The following is a 12189-nucleotide window of genomic DNA, read 5'->3' as shown; positions in this document are numbered from 1 at the left end:
AGATGCAGGTTAAAGTTTCCCATCCGGTACTAAAAGCTCCACTTACTGTTTCACTGCTTCAGTAAGGAGAAAGGTACCTCTGAAAGGAGATAACCAGACTCAGATAAACACTCCTTTATTACTAAAGATTAAAAGGAAAAAGTTTCCCATACTTGAGCCAATGTACTCAAGGGATTTAGTTCATGGTATTGGGATTGCCGGCAAAACCGTTATGGATTGTCCGAATCGGTCCGATACTGAATCAAAACACTATTTCTTTAGTAGAGGATCCAAATTTTTCCAAAACCCTTGAATGAACTGCCATCTCATATGAGCTTTTCTCTCTATGGTGCTGCCCATATGGGTCTCATGTAGATGATTTCATTGCTGTGGCATGAGAGATTTCTCAATAGGGTGGCTGGGGACCCTCTCTAATTACTGAAATACCCTTTGATATTCTTCTGTTTGATGGGTATCAGAGTAATTTCATAAGATGAGGGTGTGTCATGTGTGGTAGCATCATTAGTGTGTCAATTACCTAATTACCCTCTCAAGAGGAGATGCATGTCATGTGAGACAAATCCCGGGATTTCGCACGGGAAGGGCGGGAGAAATCAGCCCATGGTCGAGCATGCGACCGTGCCGTCCGCCCCGAGCATTGTTGAAAAAGGGTTTAGTTAGATTAAATTATCACATCCCATCAGGATTCTTTTAAAATGGGAAAGTCGGTTGTGGATTCCTAGGGAATGAAATGTAAGCTTTTCTTCTTATCCAAACAAAAAACAAACAAAAAACAAAAAAAGAGGAAATGTAAGCTTTTCTTGATGACCCGAATTTCCTATACAAAGTTGGAAATTTGGGAATAGAAACTGCTGTAGTTTGCGTGTTTGAGTAATTATTTCTTGACTTGGAAAGTTTCCCCTCAAATTAAACTTAATGAGACTATGGTTGCTCCTAACTTGATTGGATATAACCATGCTCTCTCTTTCTCCGAGAGAGAGAGAGAGAGAGAGAGAGAGAGAAAAGGGGGGGGGGGGTTGGTTTGAAAACAGTTAATGAAGACTAAAGAAGGGTGGTTGAGTTAATTTTTTTTGGGTAAGATGGTTGAGGTAAATGTTCTTGAAACATTAATGCTATCACCCAAGCTATCTACTCGAAATTATTAGAGGCAATTTCTCAGATCTATTAGATAAGAACGAAAATTACAAGATAAGTAGGTTTCAAATTTGTTTTACATCCACTACTTTCCAATTTGAAAAGATTTATTCAATTTCCAAAGTTGGTTAGTACTCATGCCACGCAAAAATAAAATGAAAGCAAACTTCCAAAATTGCCCCGAAAATCTGTGTTAAACCACGATGAGAAAAATAGGAGGGAAGAGGCACGCAACTTTCTCTACATGTTTTTTTTTAAAATTATTGTTTCCATTTTTTTTTTATTTTTTTTTTATCGAGTTTACTTCCACCAACGGTGATTGGGATCAGGTCAGGAGAGGGCAGGAATAGGTATCAGGAGGGTAATTTTGGAACATACTAAAACCCTAGGAGGGGTTTGTGAACCCTAGGATGGTGGGTGAACCATCCTCTCTTTTTTTCTTTTTCTTTTTTCTTTTGTTTTTTTCTTTTGTTTTTTTATTTTGTTTTAAATAATACGTTTCTATTGTTTTCTATTCCAACAATTAAATTCCCTTTGGACTCGATGCTATAGCCTTTTTATTTTTATTTTTAATGAAGGGGTAATAGGAGCTTTGATTTCTACTCCTACAATTAAGATGCACTTTCATCGGATTTCACAGTTTTTAAAACATTTAAATAAAGAGGGGCAATTTTGGAAGTTTGCTTTTCTTTTTATTTTTGCATGGCATGAGTATTAACCAACTTTGGGAATTAAGTAAGTCTTTTTAAAATAAAAAGTAGTTGATGTAAAACAAAATTGAAACCTACTTATCTTGTAATTTCCGTTCTTATCTAGTGGATCTAAGTAATTTTCTCTAATTATTAAGAGGTGGCTTAGACTATCAACGACTAAGATTTAATCAAAGATGTCTCTCTTGGCTACCTTACATCTCACTCTTGTCCATGGATTAATGTGTGAGTGTGTTACAATCCATATCAGTCATATGGGGACTATTCTATATCAGTTTTCAAAAGGGATTTGGTGTGGATTGATGTGATTTTGGATTCTTTTACCTTGTAAGTTGGTTTATGGGGTTGAATTCTCTCAAATTTCGCATCAATGATATCAGAGCAGTTGATTGTCGATTCCAACTCTCACATAGAAGATGCGACCTAGAATCAAAGTGAAGTCGCTAAGAAAGAGCTACTTAGTGTCAGGTAGAGACCTTAGAACAAAAATGAAACCGCTTAAAAGGGACTACCTGATCTGAAGTGATATGTTACGATCTCATATCAATCATATATGGGAGATGATTCCACATCAATCACAAAAAGGATTTGACCCATTTTCAGAAAGATAAATATCTCTCTAAAGTGTGAAAGATTCTCTAAATCTCCCTTCATGGCAAACAAGCATTACTACTTGTTTGGTGGCAATTGATAACAACTACATAATATCTCAACTGCTTTTCCCATGCTTATCAAACCGACCTTATTTCTATTTTTCAAATGGAGCATATAATGTTCCAACCCTTTCTTAGATGTCTCTTGAATTGCTTGCAACAAGTAGAAGGATTCCTAATTTATACAAAACTCATTTAATGGGCAAAATTAAAGAGTTTAAAATATTGAAATATCAATGATTAGTATCTCAAGAACAAGACTACACTAAAGACAACATTGAACAAATTTTGTATTATAAATAAGAGAGTGGACTATCACTTTAGGTACACCAAAAAACATTTAAAAGTGAGGGTTTTAGCATATTTTAAAATATTGGAGTTTAAAATGATGATGTTATTATTTTAAATTTAATTTGTAAAAATCTTCAACCCTAAATTTAATAAAATACCGACATGCATCCCATTATATGTTCATTCACATTGAAAATTATTAAATCTTGTTTGATTTTTCAATGCTTTGATTTGTTATTTGATAAACTCTGTTTGGGTTGAAACTTAACATGTAAGATCTTGAGGTTTATGCATCCACAAAGTTTCGGTTTAATCTGACTTGCCATGTGGTAGATCTAGATGCTCGTCAAAAAAATTCATTTAACAAAACCAAATCGTGATTATATGTACTTGTACTTTTTTGTTGAATTCATCTGTATTTGGACTTGATTATTTCATATTTTAACTTTTATCTCTATGCATCCCATAACATATTTATCCTCATTCTCAATCAAATATTGCCCTTGATTTTCCTAATAATTGGGATTTTTGACATGTTCCATCGATAGGGGATCAGTCATGAACTGGGATCGGTGGCTAGTGATAACGATATGGGCGATGCGATACTGATACCTCAAACCATCCTAGTCAATAGACCAATTGAAGAAGTCTTTGATATGGACATGTAATTTTGTCACGTGGGAGGATTAAAATGACAACTCCGATCATAGGATACTTGGGAGCTGGTCTAGATCGACTACATATGAAATTGTAGACTTGAATTCAATCAGTTACCCTCTATGTATTGGTATGCATCCTCATGTATATTCATACACACCTACTAAAGCTCCAAACATTATTGAACCTCTTCTGATTTTTTCAGTATTTTGTTTTGCTTAGAGATGTAAACGGATCAAATACAAATCGAATATAACATTGTCCGCACATTCGTATCTGATTTGCTTTCGAACATATTCAAATAATCTCTGTAAATCGGTTTTTCAAATACATACATATTTTCAACTATCCATTTACATCCTTAGATGTCTGAGTGAAAGAGATCTAAAGAAAACAAAAATTCGAGTAGACTTGATGTTGAAGGACTTAAACAAGTATCACTAGGGCTTATGTTGAAGGGTCTTATTTGAAATTATATAAATGCCCTCATATTTCTTTTTCTTTTATTTAATTTTTATTTAATTACACGTAATAATATAAGGTAGTTTAAATTTTGTTATAATGGATAGTCAAACCTCAAAACCGTTCTTCTTTTACTCCCTCACTCTGTTGCTCTCTGTTTCTCTCATTTGTCTTAGAACCCAAAAGCCAATGGTGGGTGGCAGTGGTGGTGGTGGTGGTGGTGGCAGTGGCGGTGGTGGTGGTGGATATGTAAAAGAAGATGATGATTTGGGGAAGATGAGAGCATTTTTGGGATTTTTAAGAATAAGTATTTAGGGGTAAAATAGTCTTTTCAAATTAGGTTAGGGTAATACATGAATGAGGGCAATTAGGTATTTTCATTTATAAAAATAAAACAAAGGGTAAAATGGTCATTTTCAATTAGTTTAGGGCAACAAATAAAGGAGAGTAATTAAATCTTTTCAAATTTAAGAAAATGGAGCAAAGGGTAAAATGATCAAAATTTTGACATCTAACGGTGGTATTTAACGGATTGGACCTATCTGGCATTTGGGGTGTAAAACAGGGATGGTACGTGAAATATTGAAAGGTGGTACGTGAAATATTGAGCCGCTTAGGGGGTTCGAGGAATATTGGGTGCATTATAGAGGGTACGTGTACTTTACCCTAATAAAAAAAACAAGAACCAAAAAAAAAAAAAACCTACCCGGTGCCATCTGGATTCTAGACCATATGAGTATGAGACCTCTGAAGTCTGGAAGTTCTGGTCCTCCTGAAAAGTATAAAACGGGCCAGTTTATTGAAAGGTTGAAGTTGTACAGCAATTTTATGAAAAGAAACGAGTTTCAAACACGGCTGTCACAGTCACAGTCAGAGTCACAGATCGAATAAACGCGTTCTTAACATATATTTACTTCCCAAAAATAGTCCTTATTAAATTCCTTTCTTAGATTATTGACTACTTTCAAGTATGTAATAACGCAATGCGTAAGAATTACGGGTAAAATTCAACAAAGGAGGGCGAACTTCCGGTTTGGTTTTGGTTTTCTTTGAAAAATTCAATTTGGTTCGTTTGATTTTGGTTTTAGACTAAATATCATCATTTACTTGAATCAAATTGAACCAAATTCTACAATCCTGTGCCTTTGTGTTGAGTTGTGTAGAAAGGGATAAAAGCTACTGGATTTAATATTATATAATATCTTATCTTTACGAGGTTTTAAAACGTTTTCTGTGAAGAAGCATGACCTCTATACAAACATAAGGATCAATGAAAACACACATATTGGCATCATAGGAGGCAAGACGATCATTTTGCTCCCCTTATATCTAGGCATGGGCAGTACACTCCCATCACATAGAAGTTCTATCCTTATTTACTTAAGTTATTTTGAATAAAACAAATCAAATCGGTTCGATTCCGGTTTTTAAAATTACAAAAATTATTTGATTTTAATTTGGTTTATGTTTGTTTATATATTACACCTTGAACCAAACCAAACCAAAAAAAAAAAGAATCGAACCGATTGATACCCGTGAAGAATTTAGAATACTCTAATCATCTGTCTCACACTTCCTTAACAAAATTTATGGACCCCACTGACATGTGCCAGCTTTTGCTCTCCCCCCTCTCTTTCTCTCTCTCTCTCTCTCTCTGCACTAAATCAAAACACCATCCTCTCGGGCAATCTCTCATTCTGTAACCTTTCTATCCTCTCCTCCTTTATCGCCGCCGCTTTCGGTGTAATCTAAAGTCTCTCCTCTCCTCTTTCCTTCTTCTCTTTCTCTTCCTTCTGCAACCTCCCTAAGACAGGAAAACGGAGTTACAATGTCGGCTTGAAATGTTATTGAATCGTCTCTGCAAAAATCTATCTAAAGATTTTTTTTTTTCATTTTTTTTGAGGAGTAATTACTGTTGGCATCTCAAGATGAAGAAGATGAAGAAAACCCATCTGGGACATGGAGTTCTGAAGTTTTTTCTTTTAGTTTTTATTTCAGTGTTTATTCCTGTGGAGTCGGTGACGGATTCGGGAGATGCGGCAGTGATGATGGCTTTGAAGCAGAGTTTGAACCCTCCGAAGTCCCTTGGATGGACTGACCCAGATCCTTGTCAGTGGAATCAAGTGGGTTGCACGAATGGAAGGGTTACTCGGATTCAGATTGGAAACCAGGGTCTCTCAGGCACTCTTCCTTCTGGTCTCCAAAACCTCACTGCCTTGCAGCGTTTAGAGTTTATGAAAAACAAAATCTCGGGTTCTCTTCCAAGCTTGAGTGGATTGGGTTCGTTACAGGTTTTGCTTCTTAGTGACAACCAGTTCTCTTCCATTCCAGCGGATTTCTTTTCTGGGCTTTCGTCTCTTCAAGCTGTTGATTTAGATGATAACCCCTTTTCTGCTTGGGAGATTCCTGTTAGTCTTCAGACTGCAACCAGTATTGCCAACTTCTCTGCTAATTCAGCCAACATTACAGGGACGATTCCTGATTTTTTTGGGGGAACCACCCTTCCGAGCTTGACGAACCTGCATTTAGCTTTCAATAACCTCCAAGGTGGGCTACCCGCGAGTTTTGTCGGATCTTCGATTCAGACTCTTTGGCTGAATGGGCAGACGACAAAGCTCAGTGGAAGCATTAAGGTTCTACAGAACATGACCTCCCTCTCGGAGGTCTGGCTGCACTCAAATGCTTTTACAGGGCCGTTGCCAGATGTTTCTGGGTTGAAAAACTTGCAGAGCTTTAGCGTTAGGGACAACCAGTTAACGGGTCCTGTTCCTGATTCTTTGGTATCTCTTCCATCGTTGCAGATTGTGAATTTAACTAATAATTTGCTTCAAGGGCCTACTCCAAAGTTTCCAACTTCTGTTGCAGTGGATATGGCTGGTCTAAATAGCTTCTGTTTGCCCACTCCAGCAGCTGCCTGCGATTCTCGTGTGAATGTATTGCTCTCCACCGCCCGAGACATGGATTACCCAGTTAAATTTGCGGAAAATTGGAAGGGAAACGATCCTTGTGCTTCATGGTTCGGAATTTCTTGCAGCAATAGTAACATCTCTGTGATTAATTTTCCAAAAATGGTTCTCACGGGTACGATCTCTCCCGACTTCTCTAAATTTCAATCCTTGCAAAGATTGATTCTTGCGGACAATAATCTCGCCGGTACCATTCCGGTGGAGCTTACAACTCTGCCTAGTCTTACTGAACTTGATGTCTCAAATAATCAGCTTTCTGGGCTAGTCCCAACATTTAGAAACAGTATTGTTGTAAAAACAAATGGCAACCCAGGCATCGGGAAGATCGTCCCATCTCCAGCCCCAGGTGGGAGTTCATCTAGCCCACCATCTAGCCCATCACCTGGTGGTAGTAATGATACAAATGGAAAAGATGGTAGCCATAGTCCAAACGGTCAATCTTCATTCCCCGTTAAAGCTACTGTGGGTGCAGTAATCGGTGGTGTCACTCTGGTTTTCTTGGCTGGGTTTTTGGTCTTCTGTATTTACAGGAGAAAGCAAAAGCGGTTTGGTAGAGTACAGAGCCCCAATGCGATGGTGGTCCATCCTCGACACTCTGGCTCTGATCCTGAGATAGTGAAGATCACGGTCGGCGGACCAAGTATGAATGGTGCCTCAAGTGAAAGCTACAGCCAGACAAGCAGTGGGCCGAGTGACATTCATATGGTTGAAACTGGAAACATGGTGATTTCCATTCAAGTCTTAAGGAATGTGACTAACAATTTTAGTCAAGAGAACATATTGGGAAGAGGAGGTTTTGGGACAGTGTACAAAGGTGAATTACATGATGGTACAAAGATTGCGGTGAAGAGAATGGATTCTGGTATAATGACTGAGAAGGGATTGACGGAATTTAAGTCTGAGATTGCTGTTCTTACCAAGGTCCGGCACCGACATCTGGTTGCTCTTCTTGGGTATTGTTTGGATGGAAATGAGAGGCTTCTTGTGTACGAGTACATGCCTCAGGGAACTCTCAGCAGATATCTTTTCAACTGGAAAGAAGAAGGGTTGATGTCACTGGAGTGGACAAAAAGGTTGAGCATTGCCCTGGATGTGGCTAGGGGTGTTGAGTATCTGCATGGTTTAGCCCATCAAAGCTTCATTCACAGGGACCTAAAGCCGTCAAACATTCTTCTAGGAGATGATATGAGGGCTAAGGTGGCAGATTTTGGTCTTGTCCGTCTTGCGCCTGAAGGGAAAGCTTCTGTTGAGACAAGACTCGCAGGAACCTTTGGGTATCTTGCTCCAGAATATGCAGGTAATTTAGCTTCTCTCTTTACTTGGATTAGAAATGTTTGAATGATTATGCATTAAATGAACAGAAAGGCTGGGTTGAGATGTCATTTTTGTGTTTAGTAATATGGTGGATAAACAACAGTCAAATGGATCACTAAATGAACTGAGAGGCTGGGTTGAGATGTCGTTTTTGGAATTAGTAATTTGGTCATTTGGTGGGCAAACAACAAGCAAATGGCAAACTTTATTATTGAACACTATACTCAATATTATGTGTTAATTATATTACTTTGTTCTCTTTTTCCATTCCATCATCTGAGAATTGATTAGACAATATGTGCACTTGGCTGTTATGGTTATGAAACTTTGGAGGTATAGGTAGTAGAGTTGGATGATATTACATTGTTTAGAGTTGAAATGGACATATTACATTATTTTAAGAATGAATTTATCAACCGTACGGTTTACACATTCATTTTTATGATAAACACACACACACACACACACACAGGTGTGATGAAATGGTTCTCTAATTGATAATAAGCACAGTGAATGCCATCTATACTATTGAACTGACTGTTTACCATCTAGTATAATTCATCTCCTCAGATCGGACCTTCAGTGGGTTTTGTCGATTGGGACTTCTTAATTTGCATGTAATATGATTCACAATATCTTTTTTAATTTCAGCACCAGAAATTTTACAGTAAACAATTGTCCTAGTCGCACCACCTAGCAAGTGGTTGTCATGCTTATGTATGATGGCAAAGGTCATTTGTCAAACTCTTAAAACTTCAAATATCAAGTGTTCTAAAAACAGTTCAGATGGTTGATTGCCTTTAAACCACATAATACTGGCTTAGTCATAGTTGTCAAGGTGTTGCCTAGGCGCTTTGGTTGACTTGTTGGTGTTTAATTGTGTCCAGGCCCTCTTCAATGCCTTGGGTCGCCTAGATGTTTCTGTGATGCTTTCTTGGGATTAACCAAATTCTAAAGCCCAATCCTTTTGTTATAACCACAGATTCATCAGAGGCTACTTTGGACAGAATTTTTGCTGACTCATCTTTTTTTTTCTTCTGTACTGTCTATTTTGTATTGAAAGGATTAGAGTAGATGGTTGTGTTTGGATAATGGATTTCACTGAGCTCTTCAGATGAAGTATCAATTAGTTAATCTCTTTTATACCACACTGAGTTAGAAATGATGTCTCTTGATTAATTTGATTGACAGTGACGGGGAGAGTAACTACCAAGGCCGATGTCTTCAGCTTTGGTGTGGTATTGATGGAGCTAATCACAGGGAGGAAAGCCCTTGATGATAGCCGACCTGATGATAGCATGCACCTAGTAACATGGTTCAGGAGAATGCACATCAACAAGGATACGTTCCGCAATTCTATAGACCCCACAATTAACCCCAATGAGGAGACACTTGCCAGCATCAGCACTGTTGCTGAGTTGTCCGGTCACTGTACTGCAAGGGAGCCACATCAAAGGCCCGACATGGGGCATGTTGTCAATGTGCTATCATCTCTAGCCGAGCTATGGAAGCCTTCAGACCAAGACTCAGAGGATATCTACGGCATTGACCTCGACATGACCCTGCCACAGGCCCTTAAGAAGTGGCAGGCATTCGAGGGAAGCAGTGGCACAGACACATCATCATACGTCGCCAGCAGGGACAACACACAGACCAGCATACCCACCAGACCTTCTGGATTTGCTGAGTCATTTACATCTGCTGATGGAAGGTGAGAGAAGAAGATGGACAATGAAATGTTGGGTTCATTACCCAGAGAAAAAATATTGGGTTCACAGTGATTTTAACTCATGAATCATGAGAGCTCTGCTTTGTTCATTCCATGTGCTTCTCTTCTGCTTTTTATCTTCTTAGTTAGATCTTCTTGTAAGGGTTTGTTCTTTCCTTTTTTATTATTCTCTTTTTCATGTTAAACGGGGTCCCTCTGTTGGGATGTTAATGTCTGGAATTTGGAGTGTGGACAGTCTTTTTTTAACTTGAAAAGTTTCTTTTGGGAAGAGGGGGCCCTATGGGGCGAAGTTTTGCCCTTCTAGAAATGCAAATATGGACTAGGAAGAAGTGGATTCCATTTTATATTTTCTGCATTCTTTTCCACAGATCACACATGCTTTTGTCCCACTTATGACCTTGACTACTATTTCCTCTATATTTTGAAAGCAAATAAATGAAAAAAGTGTTTTAAAATTATGATCAATTTTTCAAAAAATTACTCCCAAATTGTCTGAAACTTTGAAATGACTAGTGGGATGTTCATGTGATCCTCTATAATATGGATCCACTTGGCATTCTGAAACCCGATTTGTCTCTATTTTCTCATTTCAGAATTTATTCTAAATCTAAAATCTATAACGAAAATGCATACCAAACACATCCTAAATTTACCAACGAATGATTGGAATCTTTTATTACGTAGATCCACTCATATGGCAAAATTTTTTGATTTGGTGGCAAGTTTAATTTAAGAAAAATGAGGTCATAAAAGTATATTATTTGGTGAATTATTATTGTCATTAAGGTATATTATTTTATCAAATATCGTAAGATATTTATATTTTATTCTCTCACATGGACAGATTATATGTCCATTCCGACCTTTAGATAGAGAGAACATGATCTAGATTAGCTAGTAGTCAAATTTTAGAGTCTAATTCAATCGAGGGAGAATGTTTTTTGTGCCACAGTGCAGGTTCTGCCCAGGCACATGGGCCTGCCACTCAAGGGGGTAGGGTGGTTATTGCGCCTACCCCCATGTGCCTGGGCGCAGCCTACACCACGGCACAGAGAACAACGCCCCTTCCATCAAATACCCTTTTCTGTATTGGCATATATCTCATGTATATCCCATATAGTGTATTAGTACTCTAGATATTATTATGCACTCTCCCAACTCTAAGTGGAAACAAATCGTCTAAAATAAAATAAAAAAAAAGATATGGGAGGGGGATCGCTGCCCAATTGCATGGCCACTACACCAACAATGAGGCCAATGGAATCAAGTACACAGACATCCAACCAGGGGCAAGATAGTCATTTCACGATGCTCAGTGTATAGCATTTTTTTTCTCTCAAAACATTTATATAAACGGATGGTTCAGATTTGTCTTGTGATTTTTGGAAACATCTTAGAGAATTGAGTGGTTGGTTTCCAAGCTATTGGAATCTTAAATCAGGAGCTGGATTGAGAGAGAACACACAAGTACACACATTCACATAAGAATCTCTGGTAAGACATCCAACGATGTATGAAGGTTTGTAGGGACACTTGTCTATACAAAGGATTAGACCATTAGTTTTTTTGCATGTGCTTGCCAGCTTGCATTAGTCTCTAGCCACTAAGTCTCAATATATTCTCTATATCTGACTTGGACCCAACATTTCTAAAATAAAAAAAGGGGGCATTTAATAATTCCATTATCCATGGACCCAGAGCTGTGTTTTCATTGGGGGCCCACCTTGATAAGGACAAGTTGGAAAAATGGAATCTTGTCACAATGGCCCACATTGAATATCACAGACCTTAGCCTAACCCAAACAAGTTGGGCTGAGCTGGGCTGGGATGGGTTGGGCTTGAGTTGACATCAGCCTGGGGGTGTAAATTGGTTCTGTTCTAGGCAATCAGTCTGGTTCTTGAATGGTTTTGACACTATGCGATCAGAATCAATATAAAGACAATAAGCTAATTGGTTCCAAACCTGAGATCTAGCGCCGTTAACTAATGGGTGGATCGGATTTCTATAAACTTCACTGTTGCGTTGAATGGCGACAAATGGGCTTTTCGAAGATGGCAAGATGAAGTAGGGGACCTACCATTGTCACACTCCAACAAGGCCCAAATTGGTTTCAAGTTTTGATGGTTATGTGTACAGTGACAGAGATGAGAATCCTTCAGTGCAAACTCATTTAGGAATGTTTTTTTGGTTAGATAAGGACCAACATCTATAGCAAAGCAAGCACATGGTCTATGTTTGGCTGTGTGGGTGAAAATAAACCTATCCCTATCTT

General features: G+C 38.2%; 1 protein-coding gene across 1 annotated transcript; it reads left to right on the top strand.

Moving 5' to 3' along the window:
* Positions 1 to 5809: 5809 nt before the first annotated feature.
* Positions 5810 to 10177, top strand: LOC122645971 (receptor protein kinase TMK1-like). The gene is made up of 2 exons (XM_043839405.1): positions 5810 to 8170; positions 9379 to 10177. The coding sequence occupies exons 1-2, from the start codon at positions 5836 to 5838 to the stop codon at positions 9900 to 9902; spliced, it is 2859 nt and encodes a 952-aa protein (XP_043695340.1). The 5' UTR covers positions 5810 to 5835; the 3' UTR covers positions 9903 to 10177.
* Positions 10178 to 12189: the final 2012 nt, after the last annotated feature.

The sequence above is a fragment of the Telopea speciosissima genome, chromosome 11 (genome assembly GCF_018873765.1).
Source record: "Telopea speciosissima isolate NSW1024214 ecotype Mountain lineage chromosome 11, Tspe_v1, whole genome shotgun sequence".
In the NCBI taxonomy this organism is placed as follows: Eukaryota; Viridiplantae; Streptophyta; class Magnoliopsida; order Proteales; family Proteaceae; genus Telopea; species Telopea speciosissima.
The sequence above is the reverse complement of the archived record's forward strand: the minus strand, read 5'-3'. Positions and strand labels throughout refer to the sequence as shown.